Genomic DNA, 24251 nt, shown 5'->3' on the forward strand with positions numbered 1-24251 from the left:
TACCGCAATCTGCAAATTGCAGTTAAGTGATTGTGGAGGAAGAAATCAATGGTTGTACCAATAGTAATAGGAGCCCTTAGAGCAATATCCAAATGATACTACTACTACTACTACTACTACTACTACTAATAATAATAATAATAATAATAATAATAATAATAATAATAATAACAACAACAACAACAGCAACAATAATAATAATAATACCACCCAGTTTGAACATCTGACTGTGCAACAAACAATAATAATAAAATAATGGTATATATCCGCATGTCCTGCCTGAATTCCTGTACAGCTGACCAATATCATTAGAGAAAAAGCTAGCAATGAATCACTTGCACAGTACAATCTTTTCTTTAATACCTGGGTTTGGGTTTTTTGTTAAGAACTTTAAAACCTCTGGATTTATTTAAATTGAACAGGGAGGGAGGGAGGGAGGGAGACCATACCAGCATTTCTCCATGGATTACAGGGGCATTTTCTTTGAACACTCCATCTGGTTGTTGCCTGTTCAGAATCAGCCACTTCACACCTCCACAAATGATTTCATGGCTAATGTCTTTTGCAACTTTGGTAGCCATGGCAAAGACTTTTACAACATATGCTGTTAGCCTGTAAAGAAGATAATGCATTAACTAACCATTTCAATGAAGATCTTAATACAAGCAGTTGCTTGCTTGGTTTTGTAAGCCAAATATGACTAGGTTGCTGCTAGCTAAGAGGAAGAGGGGAAGAGTGGTTTGTCCAGAGTCACCACATCACTATATTATGATACAACAAGGGTAGAAGCTGTCCATGCATTGATGGGAAACAATCAAGATTAAAATGAGTTGTCCTCATCTCTCATCTGTCCTTCAACCTAGGAAGGAAAAAGAGCTCAACTAATCCAGGTCTCAACCCAGGACTCAAGGAAGTATCAGGAGAAATAATGCATCAAATCAGTTTAAGAGGAATTATAATATTGTTATATCAGTACAGTACATAGGAACTAGAGCTTTGGAAGAAATCCAGGATAAGAGTTAAGAGAAGGAGAATTCCTTAATTCAGTTCTTGTGACTATCAAAGATGAATTCTAAACATTTGCTCTATATGTGTTAGTAATAGTCAGTGGAACTGAGTACTTTCAGAGGACAGCTCCTCACTGAAGTAGGATAATCATCTATTCAGAGAGCCACTTTGCAGTAGTGGTGAAGGTCCTGGCCTAGAGAACAGGAGATTGCGCGTCCTAGGCCTCCCTTAGGCATGAAAGCCAGCTGGGTGACTTTGGGCCTCTGTCAGCCAAATTCACCTCACACTACTGTTGGCTACTGTTGTGGGGAAAATAAAAGGCAAGAATATTAAGTATGTTCATCACCTTGAACTAACCAAAGAGAAAAAAAATCTAGTAACAATAACAGCAACAACTCAATCCTATGGAATCAGTGTTTCAAGTCTTCTACTAGCTTGAAGCAGGACATTCTGATTCTTATTTTAATGAAAAAAAAAACAATAGAACTGGTTGATATTAAATGCTAGACATGAGAAGACAAGAGGGAGACATATTATATGGATAAGCCATTATCAGAAAAGAGTATTTTGTCTGAAAGCTGAAAGGATTTTGACCGAAACATGGGCTAGAAAGGAGCTACTAACTACAAAGAAGGGAAAGGTAGGTAGAAAGGAATGAAGAAATGAAGAAAGCAAAAAAACAAAATACAAAGACAGAAACTCAGATGCACCAGCAGAAGTTAGAAAATGAAAATATATGAACATTTATAGAGGAAGTTAGAGGAAAGCCTTTCCATGATCTGAAAGTAATGGCTATATTTTTGTCCATACCAAGTACTAGATGCACGATTTGGAAATGCTGCATAGGAATGGTCTGCTTTCTTGTACACCAACTCCTGGGCGTAACCTGAAAAGGGACAAGATAGAAAGAGCTGTGAAATTTAGCTCCAGCCATACAAAATCACACTTGCATCCAGACTGGCATCCAAAACAGTTTTGCACTCTTCTTTCTTTGCTGTATGTTTCATTGGAGCTGCTTTTCCTTGGCACAATTGTTTTGATTTGTGTTCTGGTCTCAGTGTAAAACCATCCCACTCTTCAGATGAGATTCTGAAAGCAAGCAACCTTAACAACAACAACAAAAGGAGTCCTGTGTGCCTGAAAAACAAGCATTTGATAGCAGAACAGTATTTCCAAACTCACCACAAGAGATGAAAATGTCTTTCCTTTTATATAATATTATGATAATTCCATGAGTCCATATTTAAACATTTCTCAGCAGTTACTATGACCGCTCCAGATTAATGAAGTGATATCCTTAGCTAAACTAGCAGAAATCTATCTTGTGAAAGAAAAACAATAACAACAGAGTTCCACCATACATTTAAGAACATTTGGCTTCTTCTGTGGGTCTTATATTTGTTTATTTTAGGGATTAAAGAATCTCACATTCCCATCTACTGAGCAAAACATATCTGGAGACAATTTGCCTTACCAGTCATGATCTGTTTGATAGCTTCAGTCCTGCGATCCACGCCAAGATTCTCCCACTGCCCTGTTGTGTCCAGGTAGTAGGTGGCAATAACCGATGGAGTCATGGTGATCATATTTTGCTCCCCACAGCCAGAAGGAGTGATAATGAGATGATTGAGTTTACTTCCATCGATTGAGTTTTCAATCAACTGAGCCACACGGTCACCTGAATGTGAAAAAATTGCCAAGCATGTTAGAAACTGGGTAGTTTGTGATCTTTCTTTAAGCTTCAATATCTTTAGGGCAAATGATTAGTCTAATCTTGCTTCCAACTCCCCTACCCTTCATTTAGAGCATTGAACATGGAGTAATTAGGTTCCAGGACTAATTAAAAGGTTTATTAACTAACTTATTTATTTCAGTTTCAAGATTGCCAGACTCCTTAGCAATTCTGGGTGGTTTATAGTTAAAAATAAGAAACAATATATATAGAAAAGGATATAGCTGACCAAAAGATTGTCAAGGCTGTCCTAAAGAAAGACCCTCAATTCCATTTGCAGTGAAAGGCATACTTTTACTAAAGCCAACTGGTTACAGTCAGAGGTGGGTTTCACTTACCTTTGCTACTGGTTCACTTCGCTCGCACATGCACCCCATCTGCGCATGTGCAGAAGCTTCTGCGCATGCGCAGATCGTATTTGATGATGTCCAGGCGGGTGGGCGGAGCATCCCGCTGCTGCCGCTACCGGTTCACCCAAACCAGGGCGAACCGGTAGCAACCCACCACTGGTTACAGTGTAGGAAAAGCCAGATCAGAGGATTCACACATAAAGCCATTTCTTTTCCCCTCTTCCAGGCGTTCCTCCCGCCCCCCCAGTAGTGTCCAGTAAAGTTTAAATTAGTTGTTTTGGTAACAGGTCTGAGGTTTGGAGCCTCTTTGATAGGCATTTGCATTCTGTTCCCATGCCTGTGTCCTTGAATCATTCAACAGGTGTCTCTGGTTGGCACTTCTGGCTCCTGTCATACCCCCTCCCTGCATTCGCCTTTCCCTCCCCCCATACTTTATGGCAGGCTGCCATCAAAGTGAAGTAGGGTTGAAGCGGTGTGATGGTAGATCTGACACTAACTCAATACCAATAGAAAACCAAACTTTTACAGGGACTCCACAAGGAAAACCACCAATTTTTTAAATGACTTTTTGAATGTCATTAGAGTTAGACCTGTATGGATCTGGGGGAGAATGGCATTCCAGAGGGCAGGCACTGAGCAGAGAAGGAAATCTGCTTATGGGACTTCCTAGGTCCCATAAGATTACACTGTTTAAACATCAGGACCTGGAGCAGACCCACTTTGATTCTCCAGATAGGCAAAAGTAATAAGATTAAATGTCAGAAGTGGGTCAGATCGATTGTATCTGTGAATCCAGTAAGGAAGGCTCTGATCTATGCTCCATCTACAGTAGAACCTCTGGTCACGACCATAATTCATTTCATAACTTTGGTCACAACCCGATTTGGTCGTGACCCGAACCTAACCAAAATTAATGCAAAATTAATGCAGCGGCCACATGAGGTCACTGTTGCTTGGCGCTTACAAAAAAAAAATGGTGCAGAATGGGAAATAGGCCGTGGCCGTGTTTGATCACCACTCAAGTTTGTGTTTGTGACCAGATTCAAAAATTTTGTGAATTTTTTGGTCGGAACCCGATTTGGTTGTGGTCAAAAGCGTTCATCACCAGAGGTTCTACTGGTGAACAGTACAAGAACAGAGAAATATGAAAATGTTGTTCTATCAAGGAGTCCATCTACAGCACCAGTAGATTGTAGCAAAATTGGGCTAGTGATTATTTCATCTTCTATATTTAACAGATGTAGAAGCCTGGGTTTCAAATAACCAATTCTTACCTTGAACACTAATCTTGGTTTCAATTTCTGTTTCAGGCACCTTGTCATCTAATTTATTGGCTATGACCGTTTGTTCCTGGGTTCCACCTGCAAAATGAAAAAGAAAATGAGGAAAATTACAGGAAAAGAAAAATATCACATTCCACATTAGGTACCTCTTTGACATTGTTTCTAATAATAATTATAAACGGAATTCAACACAATTATCTTAATAGGCACTTAACAGGAAGGAATATAATTGTCTGTAAGCACATAACTTTTCCAAAGTAAAATAACTTTATTTAAACTGTCATGGTAAAAAGATCCTCTCCTTTCCCTGGAAACAATAAAGCATGTGGGTGAAAGGACTTTGCCATCTGCAGGACTTAGTAAAAGGTATAATGGGAATTAATGAGTAAGAATTAGAGTTACTCACCTTTTGCAGCTGGGTCCAGTTCAATAACAGTCACAATATCTTTCCGTATTCCTTCAGGCTGTTACAGAAAAACACCAGAACAATCTCTTATGGGAGCCTCATTGCAAATAAAAATATCATGCATGACAGCAACAAGTACTTCATAAGAACACTTACAAAATACAAAGACTCTCCTGTAGCATCTCTTAGAAATGTAGTAAAATATTCAGTAATAGAATTGGTGCTCGGATGCACAATAGGAAAAGACTTAGGTCAGCCTCATATCTTCTCAATAGCCAAATCAACATGGCCCTCTATTAAGGATTAATTTCTATTTATCCACCAGTCTACCATCGGCTCTTAATGGATCCTTGCCCCTCCTGTAGCTGAATATCCTGGAAGCCCTGAGCTTCCTTATCTCAGATTAAGGGTTAGGGGACAAGAATGTCTCTGGTCACTCAAAAGGTTCTTATCTTACTTATTTTTATTGTACTGCCTTCTGTGCTTTCTTCCTCCCCAATAGCAGCTGCTGTATGTTGTGTGTGTAGCCTGCTTCTGACAGAATGATATTCCACATATCTGATGAAGTTTAGATGATAAAAGCATTGCCAGTCTTTAAAATGTTGCAATGCTGATGTGACTTTTGTTGCACAAGAGTAACACTCCTCATCCTCTAGAAACAACAATAAAGTCAGCCTGGTACTATTTTGGCTTAGCCTAACTTCGGAGACTTCCAGATAAATTAGACTTATTTTTGAAGGGAATCGTCTGCACTCACTTCCTAGTGGTTGCCAATTATTTTCACATCTGTTTGTAACCATTGTTCTCCAAATGTCTGCTCCCAAACTTCATTTTGAAAAGCACCCGGCCAGCACATTGTTGTTAATCTTGTTTTCATTAGGTGAGACCTATCCATTCAGCCCCAGCTTGAGTTGTTGTGCATAGATGAATTTGAATGGCTCCTATGGTTTTGAAATGGCTGCTTTGATATTTCTCTTTCAGAATTCAATAGTATTATTAATTTTTTTAGAATTTGTGGTGGGCAAGTATTTCATGGGCTAAGACAAAGATGCCATCCCATTCCAGTCCAAGGATAGGAGGGGAAACACATGACTACCCTGGCAAGGCAGGCCAGCCTAGGGAACTCCTAAATTAAACTGACTAGTCACCCAGCATACTTTTTTTTTCTTTTCAGCAGTATTGCTGCTGTTGTGGACAATTTTAGCCCCTTGGTCATGTCTCCCACCCATCCACCAAATCACACCATTGAAATGTAAAGGGTAATTGTTTCATGTGGCAGGGATTTTTTTTTATTGCACCTGGGGGAGGGATTGGGAGGTGGGAGAGAAAGACTGGACTAAACGAATCCTGGCTGCAACACTGAACATATTTACTTTGCATGAAAGAACTCCCCAAGCATTGAGCTCTGCCCCATTCTGCCATTTTCAAACCAACCAAATTTTGCTATGGGAAGATTCTAGGAGTTTTTAAAAGAAAACTATAAAATCAGAACAACTATACAGTCCAAGATGAATAACAAACTAGACCATTTTAGCCACCATATGCCATTTTGTGTTGTTACAAGTTACGTTTTGAGACCAAAAAGCCTTTGTGTTGCAATGGGAGAAGGTAAAGGGTGCATTCATTAATATAATTATGGTAAATAGTCTTTATCTGCAGCGATCTCTGGTTACAGCCTCTCTTTTCCAGGAGCCATAATGTAACCCCACTTGTTACTTACTACAACTTTCAGCTTCTTCCTCACACCATCTGATGCCATCTCTCCCCGGACACGTGCTGTGACCTCAATATCATGCAATCCTTGCTGTAATGGGACTATCACAAATGGTACTGCCCTGGAGGACAGGGCTTTAATCGGGAGCTGCTGTCGGTATCTTTGTCTTTCTGTGGAAGCACTGCAGAAGGCTGGGTTGTGTAACAGTTCCACTCGCACCTAGTGGAGATGAAAAAAAGCAGATGAGCCACAAGGCAGCTTTGGCCATAAGAATCATTTAAAATCCAGCTTTCCCACAGATGACACAAACACATTCCCCACTAAATCTGTTCCTGCACCAGCAAATCATTGTGATACATGGAAGGAAACACTGAAGAGGGGTACACACAGAGCACACATACACATATATCATATCTTGCAATCCATCCTTCCCTTCATCATGGTAGAAAATAGGACTATGTGAATAATTCAGTATGTATGCAAATAAGGCAATCCAAATACCTGAGCCCCATAAGTGCACTTCTCAATAGAAAACACAAATGGAGCAGAGATGATGATCTAAACCAGTGTTTCTTAAAGTGTGATCTGAGGAAGGGTCCTCTAAAAACCCTCACAGGGGCTCACAATATCAGAATTATTTGCCACGCAGTAAAGGTATTTGCACACATTTAAAATAATGTTACTCTTCTCATTATTATGCTATATTTTTCATGAAAAATATTCTATTGGCTAATATGTGATGGATTTAATATTATTGTTTTTATATTACTCAGTAAATATTCTACAAATGCATCAATTTCAATTTTTAATATGGTAAAGATGGGTAAATATAGCCCATAGGAATAAAAGCTCTTTGGGGGCCCTCCATAATGTTCAAAAGTGGGAAGGGGTCCTGTCAACAAAAATTTTAAGCAACTCTGATCCAAAGAGCCTTAGCCAAATGTGCCCACCATGACCTCCATCACTGGCACTTTTTTATTAGTCAGAAAATGATGTGGCTTAGATTTGAAAGTACATAAAGTTTGCCCATCAAAGAATTGATAGCAACACAAGTCATGCACATTTCCTAATTTCTAAACCCACACTCTTGTCACAGTCCCAAAACTTACTTCAATATCTTCATCAATGTAGTTGTACAGAATAGCTCGAATCTCCACCTGCTCATTCTTCACTACTGAATACGGTACTCGAAGATCAATGAAGAAGTCTTTCATGGCTGTTATTTCATAAGGTTCAGCCACACAGATCCCTGCAAGTAAGGCAAAGCCCCCCCCCCAAAAAAAAACGTTAATTCTACTTCAATTCTTAGGTGCTTTTCACATCTCCCAACTTTAGCTCCATTGTTCAAAATTCTTTACCTTTGGTGGGTGAAATGCTCACAGCCAGTACCTCCCAAGTTGTGATGGAATCCCTCAGATAAAAAGACAGTGTCTTGCTTGAAATCCTAGTAACAAAATGGAATGTGTTATGTCAGTGGTTCTCAACCTGTGGTCCGCAGACTCCGGGGAGGGGAGGGGCATGTCATCACAGGAGGTCCACAAAGGGTTGAAGAAATGTTATGATTTACATATTGAGTTACATCTTGAGGGTCTGTGGACATGGTCTGTGGCCACAAAAGATATTTAAAGGGGGCCACAGTGAAGAAAAGGCTGAGAACCATTTTGTTGCATCATTACTATGCAGAGGTATTACAGTAAACACTTGGAGGCTCATGTCAGGTAGACAGCTACCAATTATACAGCGTCCTTCCTTCCAAAAGGATCTGAGAATCAATGGGAAATACAAACAAGTTCCAAATGGAAGTTGTCATCAGCTACTTCCCCCATTAAATTCTAAGTTTGCAACAGTGGGGTTTCAAAATAAAATACTCATTTTGAAAGCAATCAACAGTAATATGGGAAACAGATATGACAATGCAATTTGATTGCTGCTGGATAAATAATCACCAACTACCTAATCCTAACTTAGAAATCAACTTCAAGGTGATTCACTGTCACATTTCCTTTATCTGCATTTCCTTCAAGGTTCTACTGACAGCTTCCGAAGTTGCCTTGTAATGGTAGACGATGCACAACAAACCGATCTAGTCCAAGTGGCAAGAGCTGAAAAGCAGCTTTCTCCACAACTACCATTTCTTGGTCCTTTTACTGTGCTCCATATAGTAGAACCCAAGAGGAAAGATGCATTATTGCTGCTAATGGGGTCTTTTGGTGTGAAAAGGGAAAACAGCATATGCCAACATACATCTCTATTTCGCTGAAACTATTTTTTTCACCAATGGACCTAGGTCCTTTGATCTTGGCTGATAACTCTGGATCAACTTGGCTAAGATTAATTTATTAAAATTCATGGCTTTTCACAGGATGATGCGGGTTTAAGCAGGGTATATCAAGCCTTAAACAATCAATTATGCAGAAAGACAATTACTCAGCCCTCCTTAAAGATGGTTTTGTTAAAGTAGCCAGTTTTTCTTTTTTAAATCAGCAAGATATTAAAACTAAATATTCTAAATAAACTAAATGTAAAAAAAATGTAAATGTTAACGATATAAAAAAGATGTGGAAACTCTAGAAAGAGTGCAGAGAAGAGCAACAACTGGACTGGAAGCTAAAACATGAAGAACGGTTGAAGGAACTGGGCATGGCTAGTCTAGTGAAGAGAAGGACCAGGGGAGACATGATAGCAGTGTTCCAATATCTCAGGGGCTGCCACAAAGAAGAGGGAGTCAAGCTATTCTCCAAAGCACCTGAGGGTAGGACAAGAAGCAATGGGTGGAAATTAATCAAGGAGAAAAGCAAATTAGAACTAAGGAGAAATTTCCTGACAGTTAGAACAATTAATCAGTGGAACAACTTGCCTCCAGAAGTTGTGAATGCTCCAACACTGGAGGTTTTTAAGAAGACATTGGATAACTATTTAGGGTTATAGTGTGTAGGGTTTCCTGCCTAAGCAGCGGATTGGACTAGAAGACCTCCAAGGTCCTTCCAACTCTGTTATTCTCTTATTAATTGTAATTAATAATCATTTCTACTTTTTCAAAATGGAATTCTGGTCATTGGCCATAATAAAGAACAGTGATTAACAAGTAGCTTTTCTCTTCTAAAGGAGGTGAAAAATAAACCCCAGGTTTCATGCAGGACCTTTTCTGAACCTTTTCTCTTGGAAGAGACACCATCTTCCACATCCTTGTATAAATTTTGCAATCATTAGATTTTCCTTTCAGCTGAAAAGTGGGATAATATAAACAGCAGAACTCCAATACCCTTGACTGTTAGGCTGCTCGGGCAGCACCTCCGTTAGCCACAACCAACTTTCAGGAAAATCAGATCTTGAGATGATGTTGTCATCTCCAAAGAAATCATCTTCAAAATCACCTGGAAAACAGAAAGCAAGTTGGTATAAGGTACAGTTTTTTAACAATAGTTTATTAAATAAATCACAATTAACTTGATAGTTATTTTCAAAAATAGCAAAATAGTAGGTATCTCTGTATTTTGGTTAATCAAAGTATATTTTCCCTCGCTTGCTATTCTACCAGAAAGTACTGAACATGCAAACTGGCACAATGGTGCAACATTTCTTTCTTGAAAACTCAAGCTATTCAGAATGAGGCACTCTGTGGGGCAACAGGTACTGTTTCCATCACATACAGTATTAGATGTAGTATCAAGGATATGATGAGAATTAATCATTGTTTCCATAGACACCTATTTCTTCCATCCTTATTTTATGTTCTCTATTAGATTAACATGTATACATAAAATGAAATTAAGAAATAATAAATTTTCAGTCAGACAGGAAAAACAAGAACTAGAAAAACAATTATCTATGAAGGCAAGGAAAATCAAGGTCATATATGTTTCTAATCCTCTTCCAATCTTGCAGCTACCTCAAAGTGTAGCTCTCTCACAATATTGACACAAAAGAGGAAAAATCCTCTTTTCTTTAAGAGTGTTCACACACATTTTGTACATAGAAAACAGGCAGAATTTCAGCCACACTACTATAGTTGCCATCTTGACCTTTTTTACCTCAGCCTTTTTAAAAAATCATTTTCAAACTCAATTTTTTAAATCAAGGTTTTAATTTATAGTTCACTGTTCCAACTAGAATAAAATTGAAGCAGTCTACCATTAAACTACCACCAAAGATAGATCTGTACTGCCACCACTTTCACTCAACAAGCCCTCCAGTTCATTTCTCACCGACAGTTTTCTTCAACCACTGAGACCTCCCCAAAAGTTGCTGATGCTTTAGCTGAACTAAAAGGTCAGCAATGTTCTTTAAAATGTGGTGGGTTGTTTTGAGAGGAAACAGCAGATTCCTAGTCTGCTTTAATTAAAAACAGTGATGTAATGAGAGTATAGCTCCATGCGGCATAGACCTAACTTTGATGGGCACTGAGAGAGCCCAGGGACTGGGAGGCTCTCTCACGAATGAAGCCTCGTTCAACCCAATTTCTAGTGTTCCTCCTGCATTTACAGAGCTGTATTTTGCATTAAAGCTCAGCTATAAATTAGCAACAATGACATATAAATACCTAATAATAACAATATACCCCAAATGGATTTTCAACCTTGGTAATGCTATTATGTACTGCGTTTTCCAGGTATTGGTGAATTAAATGTTGCTTTCTTTCAATAATCCCAGAACCTGCTACTTACTTCTTGCCAGAAACAACTCACTCTCCCGTTGGTTTTCATCTCGGATCCCTTTGATGTAGTTACAGCATTCAAGGAAGGCGGCCTTACAAGCATCTCCCTCCTGGATGTATTTTGCACGCTTTTCACAACTGTACCCCATGGGGTTCTCATGCATGCCATCTTCGCAGCATTTACGCAGGTCTTGATCCTGAAACTGCGACACTAAAATATGGAAAATTTGTGAAACATTAGACAATCCTATTTCTCATAGTCATAGGCATAAAGGGAAACAAGAGACAATGAATATCTACATAAATTAATCAAATTAGTTAGTTTTTTATCTTGTCCCAGACAGTTGGAAGGAACAACTGAGCATCCTTTGACTTTTCACTACTGTAGTTATTAGTGCACAAGTAATAAGCTTTATGGCTTATTACTGCATCTGCAGTTTTGCCAGAACATTCAAACTTATCTTCTGTTTTTGAAAATCAGTCAAATGTTGCAATGTATCTCAAACTCTTAAATGGAGCATTATAGGTGCTACCAGGACTGAGTAAGCCATCACCAGCTCCTGGAAAAAACATGGGCTTTAAATCACCTAGAGACCCTTTTCTTTAGTTATCCCTCTTCTTTCAACCAAGCTGTCCTGCAACCTTGCATACAGAGGAGTCCAAATAACAATTCCAGAGTATGCGCTTTGTTTAGGTCCCTTGGGCAGGGGAAGGGATTGGGGTCTGCTTGAGGAAGATGGTGGCCCCAGTTCATTTCTAGCTGAGAGGCATGGCCAGCTTCTCATGCTGCTGGTTGTTCTGCACTGACCCTGGGCAATATCTTCCAGGGTCAGAGCTCCCCTTGGTCTTTGGATGGCATGCGGGGGGGGGGGGGGCACGCTCCTAAAAACTACTGGATAAACCGAGAAGAAACCCAATTCATTTCACTTAGTTTGAATTTCAATGTAATTAAAATTAAAAACAGTTAATACAATTATTCTTCAACAAAATTCTCCTCTTCTCATAACAGGTAAAAGTAATAATAGGAGAGTAGGCAGAACAGGCAAAAGTAATAATAATAATTTACCCCCAAAGCTTCTGTAGACGGAATGCTCTCTGAAGGCTTCCAGTTCAACACCTGCCTGCAGAACATTTCTTTGGCCACTAAATTCTGGCCCCTTTCATAGGAGCTTCACTGATCTCTCTAGGTATAGCCATTTTATTTTACTAGGGGCAGAGCTTTGATTGTTCAGTTGGAACTGCCATGTTGATATGCAGGCATCCCCACAGATGCTCCTGGTTTGGGGGCTGCTTGTAGTTCACTGGCCATTACTTCCTCCTCACCAAGAACAATTCTTGATCAGTGCTGCACTCCAAGAACACTCAAAAACAATGCTTAAAAATTTTGTCTTATCAAATGTAATCTCTTTAGCTGAAACCAGTTACTGTAGATTCTACATTGAACTATTGGGCCATTTAAGTACTCCCCCCGTTGCACTCAGAATTCAAGCACTCAAAGTTATTGATAAGTTAAGAATGATTCTATTTAATAGAGATCATTAATTTTCTACCCTTTTGCTTGAGAAAGAAAGGAAAGAGGGATAATCTTCTATTCCTTTGTCCATTTCCTGACTGATTCAATAAATGCAAATGGACTGCAGTTTTATTCTTTTACCTCAGAGTAAACAGACTTCATTATTTTTCATATACCTTTGCTTGCCTTGCTGTCAAGCAGCAAAACAGAGCTGCGACGCTTCCGATTTGCAGGCTGAGGACACTTTGCATCTGAACGAGAAGAGGTAGGAACAATTATTCTTTAAAGTAAGAAAATAATACTCAGCACTAATTCCTGTGAAGATTAATTTTACAATTGTAAAGAAGGAAGGAAGCTTAGTAAGTTAGGACTCTCTTACAATCATTGGAATAAAGTAGAAATCCTGCATTATAATTCCCTCCTCTAGAGCCACCCTTAGAAACAGTGATCTGGAATTTGCCCTACAATTTGAGTAATCATTTGGTAGAAGATGTTGGAACCAATGCATGCAGTTCAAGAACTCAGTGGCCAATATTCTGTGCTTCAAACACTGAAACATATTTTTCAGGTGTGAGGAAAACAAATCCTTAGAGGAGTGGGACATTTTAGCAAAAGAGAAACGTAAAAGGAATGTGTGCTAATTGGCACATGAAAAAGGCAACCTTGAAGTGCCTGGTTCTCTGTAAGTCTGACCAGTGGTGGGTTGCTCCCAATTCGCACCGGTTCACAAGAACTGGTAGTAAAAAAATTTAATAGTTCGGAGAACTGGTAATAAGATTGGCTGGCCATGCCCTCGAACCGGTTCCCTGCCCGGTCGCCAGTCGCTTACCCAGCCCACCGTCATTAGCCACATGCAGCCCTGGGACTCCCTTTGCCAGCCAGGAGCACTGCCGCCAGTCACTCCCATGCACCCGGCTGCCTGCCTGCCTCGTCACCACCACCATGCGTTCTGTCCCCGTCTCACACACGCACACCAGCAGTCGACCAAGAGTTAAAAGAAACCAGCAGACAAGAATTTCCTTTGATAACAGAATTGGCAGCAACCCAGTGGCTGCTTGCCAAAAGTTTTTACTTACAAAGGGAGGTTTATCTCCTCTGACCGAAACATCAAAGTAAGTCCACAAAAGCCAAAGAATGGTCAAGTCCAGTCCAAAAATCAATCCAAACAGAGCATATAACAAAGTTCCAGAAATGCAGAATGACTTGCTAGCTTTCAGTTTTGTCCATCATAAAGCCTGAATGGCCACCACACCCCCTTTTATCCCCTGTGGGGTGTGATCCAGTGACTTAGCTTAATCTCTGGCACGCCTCCTTCTCTGCTGCGTGCGCTTGTCTTTCCGACACTGACGGGGATCCAGCCACGACTTATCTCCATCGCTGTCTAACTGTGGCTGCTTGGAAGTGCCTGGCTCCTGGCCTATCTCTTGGCCTTCGGAAGACACCTGAGGCATTGCCAGAGAGGAGGGTCCTGGAGAGGGAGGCCTTGCCAACTCCTCTCCTTCACTTTCAGAGTCTTCTCCGTCCAATAAGATGGGCTCGGGGGTCAGAGTCACAACACCATGAGGAAAGGCCCTGAAGTTCCGCTGCCTGGGATCGATGTGGGCTGCCGCAGGGAGAAGCCAGGTATGGCTGGCTGGACAGTGCCCAGAGCTGAGCTCGAGGATGGCAGGAGGAGGAACGTTGCCTCTTAGTTGGCTCGACCGAAGGATAAGCCATCCGCCCCAGATACATGGGAGCAGAGCAGAAGGCGAAACTTGCCCCAGAGGCTGCCATCCCCGCAATGCACCCACAGCACCAAACACGACTCGCCTGGGTGCATGGGGCCCAGCATCCCCATGACCTTCCTAGGGCCCTGGGTCTACCTGTGAGGGCCATTTTGCGGAACCCGCAGGGCAAAGACGGCGAGTTTTCCATGGGGGCTTCCCGGGCTCTGACCGGATCGGAGAGCCAGCAGAGGGTGTGAGATGCACGCCGCACTTCCTCCGCAGGGACGGGCCAAGTTTGAAAAAGTTCCCCGCCGGCACCAGATGGGCTCCGGTGGCTGCAGCGGCGGTGATGGCGTCCGGGCAGATCCAACAGGTAAGAACGCAGGAGCAAGAACGTGCCGCACAGGTGCACCTTTGCAAAGCGGCCTCATGGACGGGGCCTCCTTTCCCCACCCGGGGCTGCTGTGCCTACACTGCCAGGGAACTGGCGGAGGGAGTGGGGAGGGTGGGCACAGGGGGGGGTCCTATCCAAGTGGGCTTTTGCAAAACCAGGCGCAAGTTGGGAATTCTGACGCTCCACGCGCGTTTTGTGTGGCTCGCGGGGAGAGGGGGAGTGGGCCGGAATCCGAGCCTGTGAATTGGCTTGTTTGGGGTGGGGGGCCAGGATCTCCGATGACTGGGACTTCCAGGGGATGCTCCTGGCTTTGCAGCGGAAGGGTCTTTAAACCTGCCTTATCTGCATTCCTTTTCTTTGCAAAGATTCCCCCCCCCCCAAAAAAAAAGGACGGGTTGCTCAAACCTCCAAGGAGGTTGTAGGGGAAAAAAAATCCCTTTAAAAGCTTCTGGCGATCTCAGCAGATTTGCCTGATTGTTAGAAGCTTCTAAAAGCATGTTTTCCTGCAACCTCCTCAGCCGAGGTGGTTGTAGGAAAAATAATCCCTTTAAATGCTTCTGGCGATCTCAGCAGATTTGCCTGATTGTCAGAAGCTTCTAAAAGCATGTTTTCCTGCAACCTCTTAAGGTTGTAGAAAAAATGCTTTTAAAAGTAAAAATTAAAAAAAAAAAAGTTGGCCATGCCCACCGTAACATTACCCCCAAGCCACACCCACAAAATAAGCCACGCCCACAGAACCGGTAGTAAAAAAATTTAGAACCCACCCCTGAGTCTGACCAAGATTTCTATGGCAACCGAACTGATATGTTTCTTTTATTAATACAATAATTCCTTCTTGAACATAGTAAGTGGAGAAGTAACATGAGGTTTGTTAATTATGAATGTTTATGCTTATATATGTATTACTTAGGTATATATATGACACTATCATTTTTTTCCTCCTTTCTGAAATGTATAAATATGAGTGAACCTTTTTGTCTGCTCGAATTTCTTCTACTATTTTCTGGAGGCAGTTCCTCCAGTACACGTGGATAACTATATGCTTTCTTTCTTTCTTTCTTTCTTTCTTTCCTAAACTGCCCATCTCAACCAAGTGACACTTGGTTGCAGTCACTTGACTATTTGCTTTGGGCCGTGTGATTCCCATATGATGCCAATAGTGTTTGATGGAGCAAATGCTCTTCTCTTGGCTTCTAAATGGATTGGAAAACCTCTGCCATCTACCAGACATTAGCATCCATCCCCAAAATACCTGATCTTTGTTTGGTGTTGAGCTTGGTGCTGGTTGTCAGAGTCAATCCAGCATCTTCAAAAACACCCAGATTGTTCTGCCCACTGCCAGCTGTACAGCCAAAGTCACTCTTTTCTATTGTGTCCCATACCTAGTGCAGATCACAGAAGAAAATGTTCCTATTCAGTACCGTAAGTCAGAAACCCCTTGAAAGTTGAGTGTTTGTAGCTTAAGAAATGTTTGGCCTTACCTTAGCTTGGCTAATCTTATATTTATCATTGAGGACATATACTGCTTTGTCCACAGCCACAAGACCGACCCGAGCACCTGGATCTCCTTCCAATTTGATTTTCATTGCAGCTCCTGGCTTTTGAATTTTATTGTCTCTGGAAGATGCTCCTTTCACAACCAACTGTTTATACAAAGCAAAGAACAGTTCAAATATCTAACAGACAGCAAAATTGCCAGTTCAAGGGAAAATAGTTGGCTTTTTCTATCTGAACAGAAATAAATGTTTGGTGGAGACCGGAAGCGTTGCAGCGAGACCAGCTGGAAAAATAGTGGGCTCAGACAAGCTCCATGAAAATTCAGCTGGACAAACTGCTATCGGGTGGTTTTTCGGACCATAACTGTCCTGTAATGATGGTGAAGAAGAAGAGGCATCTCAGAAGACCAAGAGGAACAGGCAAGTTCCTTGAAAGGTCGGAGGCAGCTCTTCAGACCAGCAGCAGGGGTGGCGGCCATTATAAAATGACCACTCTGAAGCTGGGGCAACTGGACTAAGTTGCTGTGCAGGAGAGGTGTTTGAATGGAGTGCTGGTACCAGGTGAGTGATTAGCCAACTCACAGGTAAAAGAAAATTTCGAATTCGATTAAAAGATGTCCCAGAGCTGAAATGAGCGGCTAACTGGCATTTGGGAAATTCTATGGAGGGAGAAGAACAAAGAGGAGACTGAAATACTAAAACCCAAGAAAGTTTTTGTGTCAATAATTGGATTTGGAGAAACTAAAAATAATAAAAGAAAAGAACCCAAGGAAAAGTATTTTCTATGTGGATTTAAAGTATTTTTGACAGCTTTGACACTTAGTTGGTTTGAGAATATTGTGGATTTGAGAGAAACAACTGCTGGCTGAAGGAGAGTACAGCAATATTTGTTGAAAGAAAGAAAAGGAAGTACAGTTGTAACCTTGACTACTAAAAGATAATTTGGAAACTGTGAGAACTTTTAAGGAGTATCTGTCTTTCTACATTGCTTGCTTTCGATTTTTAATGGCTGTGGAAGATAACAAAGCTTTAATTTGGAGTGGACTGGATAAATATTTGAATTGGACATTAGAATTTGATTTATGCACTTCTGATGCAGCTATAATAAGGTGTTTCCCATGACTGCTAAGAAAGCTACTGGGAAGGCTGACTTACCGTTCCCATGCAGGTATCTTTCACATCCACCCAGACAGAATCAGCCACAATTTCATTGTTTCCCACTTGGTAGTAAGCCACAAACCGGAAGGAAGGGATGAGATCTGGAGTGATACGCAGAGTCATGGTGACCAGATTCTGCCCAGCTCCCTTGGGTTGCCTGCCAACCTTGAAAATCTTCCCCTTAGTCAATATCTGAGGGTGAACAAATACTGATTAATGGAAAGGTTAGAAATGATAGATTAAGCCAGTGGCTTCAAGGCTACAATATGAATTGAAATGCAGCCCCTGGATTTCCTCCAAATCTATAATACTTACGAGGTATGTGAAATATTGGATCTGGTTCAATGAATTTGCATTGCCCCTCACATTGAAATTGATAGGTAAATTATCTCCGGGCTTAATCTCTGCAGATGTAATGGCTACATGAAGATAGTTTCCAGATCCTCCCTGGGTTTGGTAGGCTGTGGCTGTCATGGACTTTGTTGCCTGGCGTTCTCTTGGGAGGCCTCCATGGTTGGTTTTAACCTACACAGGGTACATACGAAGCAGTAACCTAATTAGGAAGCAACTATGACTCCTTTTAAGGCTGGCACTTAGTGACATCCACATGAAGACTGCTGAAAGAATTCAGTAATGGTTAGAAAAGAACTGGCTGGCATCCTGCTTTCATAAAAAAAATATCTGAGATCCTGGGGGGGTTTTTTTGTTGGTTTTTTTTATTAATTTGATTTATATGCCGCCCTTCTCCAGAGACTCAGGGCGGCTTACAATGCATTAAGCATTGTTATTTGATCTGCATCTTTAAGATAAAAAAGAGCTCTGTGTTACTATGAGTGTAGCAAATTCTATATTGTAATTGGAATTTGGGGAGTGTGGAGTGGGCATAGCTATTGAATAAAACAATTGCAAAGCCTGAGGGTCAGATGGGATGATGAACTGGCTACAAAAAGCAAATGGGATATTTAATGCCAAACCAAATCAGGGACTTGCAAGAATCACTGTTCCTCTGAAAGAGTATCGCTACTTCATAATACTGAGAAATACTGAGAAAAGAGAAGAAATCACTTTATTTTCAGTGGCATTTATCCACGGGGTATGTTTTCTATTTGTTTTCCCTTAAAAAACAAACCTTACCAGGGCCTAAGGAGCAGCCTGAGGCCATTTATTTGCCCACCTTCCTTTCTTTTTATAGATATCACCAGACCACACAATATACCATGATCAGCTGACTTTTACAAGTGATCCTTGTAAAAAAAAAAAAAAAAAGATGAAGAAAGATTGTCATTATATTACACTCAACTCAACAGCAATAGACCCAAATATACAGATATCAACCTATATACAATGATCTCCCTTACATTAACAGGCATACATAATGTATTCCTCTCCATTCCTAGCTAAGATGACTCTCCAGTGACACAATGTGCATAGGGGCTTCACAGCTTTGCCTTTCATAGCTGTGTGGACTATCCTGCAAAAGTGCATAAAAACAGAGTTTTCATCACAACAAACAGTTGGACATTGCATCACTTGTTCCCTCTTGAGCAACAGCAGAGCTGCTGCTGGCATCCATTGCGCAGAATTCCTGCTAGGTCTCTCTCTTCTCTCAGAGTCTGACTGTATATGGGCAAAGCGGGTGAGCTTATGTTACTGACATAACTAAGGTGACCAGATTTTAACATTGGTAAAGAGGGACATTGTGGGCGTGGCTTATTTTGTGGGCGTGGCTAGCTGGTCATGTGACTGGGTGGGCGTGGCTAGCTGGTCATGTGACCGGGGGGCCATGGCTATGTCTATAGGGTAAGGTGAACAGATTTTAACATTGGTAAGAAGGACACCATTGTGGGCGTGGCTTATTGTGTGGGCGTGGCTTGGAGGCCATGTGACTGGGTGGGCGTGGCTACCTGGTCATGTGACCGGGTGGCCATGGCTATGTGTATAGGGACTACTCAGAGGGCTGAAAAGTCATTTCTGACAGGTCCTCACACTTTTGACTGGTCCTCACACTTATGACCATCCTCACATTTATGCCCATGCAGCATTCTTAACAACCATGTCACTCATTTCACAACTGCTTCTCTTCACCATGATGACAAGATAGGGCAAAAATGTAAAATGTGAGGACAGTCATAAGTTCGAGGACTGGTCAAAAGTGTGAGGACCAGTCAAAAATAACTTTTTCAGCCCTCTGAGTAGTCCATATGCACAAAAGGACTAACCAGAGAGCTGAAAAAAGTCATTTCTGACAGGTCCTCGCACTTTTGACTGGTCCTCACACTTATGACCATCCTCACATTTATGCCCATGCAGCATTCTTAACAACCATGTCACTCATTTCACAACTGCTTCTCTTCACCATGATGACAAGATAGGGCAAAAATGTAAAATGTGAGGACAGTCATAAGTTCGAGGACTGGTCAAAAGTGTGAGGACCAGTCAAAAATAACTTTTTCAGCCCTCTGAGTAGTCCATATGCATTAAAGGATTACAGCAATAGAGAGGGATGAAGGAATGGAAATTAGAGTAGGAGTGAGGGTAAGAGAGGGAGGAAGAGAGGAGGAGAAGAGAAAGAAAGAGGAAGTAGGGAGGAGAAAAAGAGGGTGGGGGGAAGAGAAAGTAAGAAGGAAAGAAAAGAGAGAGGTGGTAGGTTTGAGGAGAAAGATTGCTGTACAATAAAAAAGATGAAAGGGAAGAAAGCCAACCCCAAGCAAATATAAAGATATTAAGATAAAGAATGAATTGTTAAACTTTAAAGAATAAAAGAGAACAAATATGAATAAATAGCAATAATTAGAAACACACATACAAACATACAATGTATTTTCTTTGAACAGAATATTTGGCTGGTTCACAAATTTAAACAGCGTTTAGTCATTTCAATTAAATTTACAATTTCTATATTTCCTTTTTGCCATATTTATTCCTCATCTATTTTTTAAAAAAACCAATATTACCCTTCATCCTCATCTCTAATCTTAATCAAATTCAATTTTTCCCTTCTATTCTGTATTATACCCCTTCCCATTGTCATCTATTTTTATATCCATCCTCACATTGTTTAATTATGTAATTATGTAATACAGTTGTTTAATACAAATTCAACATTTTAATATAAATCAATTAGTTATAAAACTATCTTTTTTGTATATTAATCAATATGAACATGAATATTCCAATTATTTCCATGCAATCCAATTTCTTACAAATCAATTAATTATATTTACCATTAATAATAAACCAAATAATTTCTCCCATATATTCCTCCGAACCACAACTTAACCATTTCTGCTTTCAACACAATATACAATTAATAGTATCTCAATTATTACAATTCCCTAGTTAAATACAGCTTTTTTTCCTTTGTGTTTTAAAATCTTGAACTCTCCTCCTAAATTTCCCATTGTTTGCAGTTTTTCACCTACCTTTTTTGGGGAGGAAAAATAAAAATAAAAATAAATCTCTCTCTGCCTCATTTTGTCACGCTGCACCAAAGACCCTGGTTTCGTTTTCGTTTCTGAAGCTTAGCTAGGGGGAAAAAAAACTGCTTTACACTGATTGCCTGTAGGGCGGCCCTTTGAAGCCCCGGGCAAGAGTTTAAACAGTTTTTTTTTCTTCTAGCCATCAGCTGGGGCTCAAGAAAAATCGGGACTTTTTTGAAACGCCGCGGGACGTGGGACAAATTGCTCAAAAGCGGGACTGTCCCGCCAAAAGCGGGACGTCTGGTCACCTTAGACATAACATATCTCCTTCGCTTTCTTTGTATCTGGCAATTGACAATCCTCTCTTCAGGTCATTTCATTGGGTGGTGCACAATTTGCACACCAGACTGTGATGGCCCTATGTTCCAACATAGATGTCAGGTCCAAAACCAATAATAACACTTTTCCCAAGCTGAGTTCTTTATTGCTTTCAAACCTATAGACAAAATCTTGTCAGACTGAGGAGTCCACTATCTGTATCTACAATATACTCTGAGAAGTATTAGGTAGAGGCTGTCTTCACCCTATTTCTCTCACACAAAGCATCCGGACTGAGTTGCCACTTACTACTCTGCAATGCCCCTCTCCGTCCTCACGACATTCCCTCTCATCAGCACATGGGACTTAACAGAATGTCAGAGTGACTTACAGTGATCGGTAGGCTTTGAATGTTCAGTGGTGTGTTCAGGATGAGCTTAGCAGTCCCATCACTCAAAGTGGTTCCCTCAGAATGAATGGCCTCTGATACCACTGGTACATTGGCAGCTGGTGAGCCATCGGGGTTGGTAACAGACACCTAAAACAATCCAGAAGAGATGGTTCAGCATGGAATATGGCAGCTTCCTCTGAATCTAAATCAGTTTATTTAACTATTATTTATTAAAAAGATTTATATGGCTGCCCAACTCACTCAAACCGACTCCAGGCAGCTCAGAAATTGATTTACTAAAGCTTATTTTTGTAATTTATACTGTAAGTTTTGTGCAGATACATTACAGGAAAACATCCAATATACAAATACCAATCAATCAATCAATCTACAGTGGCAGAGCCAACCCCAAGGTAAGCTGAAGCCTCCACATGCATCTTGAACCACCAAATCTGGACAGCTCTTCAGAAGCCCAGTAAGGTGGAGGAGGATATTGTAAAGATGGTTCTTTGACAAAATAGAAGACTTCAGTTTCTATTACCGTCAGTTCATATGGCATTCCTGGCTTGAAATATTTGGGGGTTTTTCTGAAGGAGATCTGATAGGGAGATGTCACAATATGAATGCCGCTTTGCTCAGTCACTACCATATCACTGCCTGCAAAACAAAAAGAAGGAATGCAACTTAAAATAGGAAATCAAACTGAGAAATGCAAGAAAAAAATCATGCAAAGATTTTGAAGCACTATTAGTTTCAAACCTAATAAACCCAGGACTTCCACAGTTTGCAAATTGTCTCTCAACTTCTTCTATCTGTCAGGTCTGGAAGCCATCTTTTGCATTGGGCCTTCAGGCCTGCCACATATTCTACTGTGGGAAAATGGGAGGGGGGATTATATGGAGTATGGGAGATATATAGTCAAAATAACATTCTTTTCTCAAAGAGTCAAGGACGTCTGCCTGGCACCTGGAGTTGGGTGACTGGGAGGCATCTCCAGTTGGAACGGTGCCTGATTGAGCCATGTGATGGACATGTGAGTGCTGGGCAGGAACTAGAACTTTTACTTGGGTCAGGAAAACCTGGAAACTTTCAGATTCAGGTTTTCCCAGATGTGCCAATATGACATCTCTAATAAAATGGAACTTCGAGAATCTCGAGCCTTGGAGTCTTCTTTTGTTGGGGGTGTTACTTGGAACCCTGACACTATCTTCGTATTTCTTTTTCTAGAAAACAATGTTTCAACATATTATGTGCTGATTGTAAGTTTTATTATCCTGTCATGTAAATGGTCTTAAGAAGTTAGAGAAAATAATGTGGCAAATGATCATTTATAAATAGAAAATTGGCATATTAAAACTTCAGAAGGTGTGGAGTGGGGATTTATTAATATATTGTTTTATTTTGTGGTTTTTTTTTTTTTGTTTTTTTTTTAATTTGATTTATATGCCGCCCTTCTCCGGAGACTCAGGGCGGCTTACAGTGCGTTAAGCAATAGCCTTCATACTTTTGTATATTTATACAAAGTCAGCTTATTGCCCCCACAAACTGGGTCCTCATTTAACCTACCTTAGAAAGGATGGAAGGCTGAGTCAACCTTGAGCCTTGGCGAGATTCGAACCAGCAGTAAATTGCAGGCAGCTGTGTTAATAACAGGGTGCTTTAAACCACTGTAGTACCAAGGCTCTTTAATGGTACTAGATATATTGTTTCCCTTAAAATAGCAATAGCACTTAGATTTATATGCTTCAAAAACAAAGCCTGAATGTAATTCCACAAAAGACTATAGTTTCAAAACTGCTTGAAGAAAATTGACCAAAAAAAAAATGAAATTGGAAACGGACATTTGACAAAAGTGATATGAAATATTAGCACTGTAACTTTTCTCCAATTATGTCCCTGATAGAAGTTCAATATTTTCCAGAGATTTTAAAGCACTTCAAAGAGATGAACAAATGCAAATTTATATAAGGTTGATTTATAAATGGAGAAACAATTTCTGATATAGAGAAAAGGCAGAGATCTAATGCTTCAGGACTAAATATGTACAGGTTCTATCATTTATTAAAGATGAAAAAATAAAGAAAATAGCTTTATACCCCAACAATAGCTCAGAATAGTTTCTATTAGAAACTATTGTTCTAATAGAACAATAGTTTCTGAGCTAAAGGAAAATACCAAAGAATCATGTCAAAACTTTATATGATATTATTCAAGAGATCCAGAATGCAGTAAAATGTCAAGAGCTTGGAAACAATACTGAGAATATGAAATGGAAAGCTTTATGGAAAGCTTCACCTTACTGTGGAAGAATATGAAATGGAAAGCTTTACTTTTCTGTGGAAGGATTATAAAATAATATTCATATTGTATTCCAATTTTTAGTAAATATTTGAGTACAATATCTAATAATGATAAAAATTGACATATCTAGTAGCATTGCCCAAAATCCAAAATTTTTACAGAAATGAATAAGTTCTATTATACCACCTGCCATAGCAATTAAGTGTTTTATTGGTGTTTCAAGAAGACCATGAAAAAATTAGAAACAAAGACAAGATCAAATTGATACTGGTGTCAGGAAGCACATAGGAAGAAAAGGACATTAATATTCCAAATTTAGGCCTAATATTCCAAATGATTAGAAACATTTTTTATTGAAAAAAACTAATAGATACAATTCATACAGGGCAACATTTTAGACATCCCTTT

General features: G+C 40.3%; 1 protein-coding gene across 1 annotated transcript in view; it reads right to left on the reverse strand.

The window, feature by feature from the left end:
- Positions 1–24251, reverse strand: part of C3 (complement C3) — a 69270-nt gene that overhangs the window by 31833 nt on the left and 13186 nt on the right. Inside the window, exons 10-26 of the mRNA XM_070938225.1 lie at positions 22084–22199; positions 21543–21689; positions 17730–17939; positions 17412–17606; positions 16242–16403; positions 16013–16142; positions 12837–12911; positions 11158–11358; positions 9756–9867; positions 7852–7937; positions 7603–7742; positions 6500–6712; positions 4780–4837; positions 4365–4451; positions 2483–2686; positions 1819–1894; positions 450–612 (exon numbers count right to left, since the gene is read on the reverse strand). Coding sequence (XP_070794326.1) covers positions 450–612; positions 1819–1894; positions 2483–2686; positions 4365–4451; positions 4780–4837; positions 6500–6712; positions 7603–7742; positions 7852–7937; positions 9756–9867; positions 11158–11358; positions 12837–12911; positions 16013–16142; positions 16242–16403; positions 17412–17606; positions 17730–17939; positions 21543–21689; positions 22084–22199 — 2375 coding nt within the window. The remainder of the gene's footprint in view (positions 1–449; positions 613–1818; positions 1895–2482; positions 2687–4364; positions 4452–4779; positions 4838–6499; positions 6713–7602; positions 7743–7851; positions 7938–9755; positions 9868–11157; positions 11359–12836; positions 12912–16012; positions 16143–16241; positions 16404–17411; positions 17607–17729; positions 17940–21542; positions 21690–22083; positions 22200–24251) is intronic.

Source organism: Pituophis catenifer, unplaced genomic scaffold, assembly GCF_029215685.1.
Source record: "Pituophis catenifer annectens isolate HBS135680 unplaced genomic scaffold, rPitCat1.0.hap2 SCAF_2, whole genome shotgun sequence".
Lineage (NCBI taxonomy): Eukaryota > Metazoa > Chordata > Lepidosauria > Squamata > Colubridae > Pituophis > Pituophis catenifer.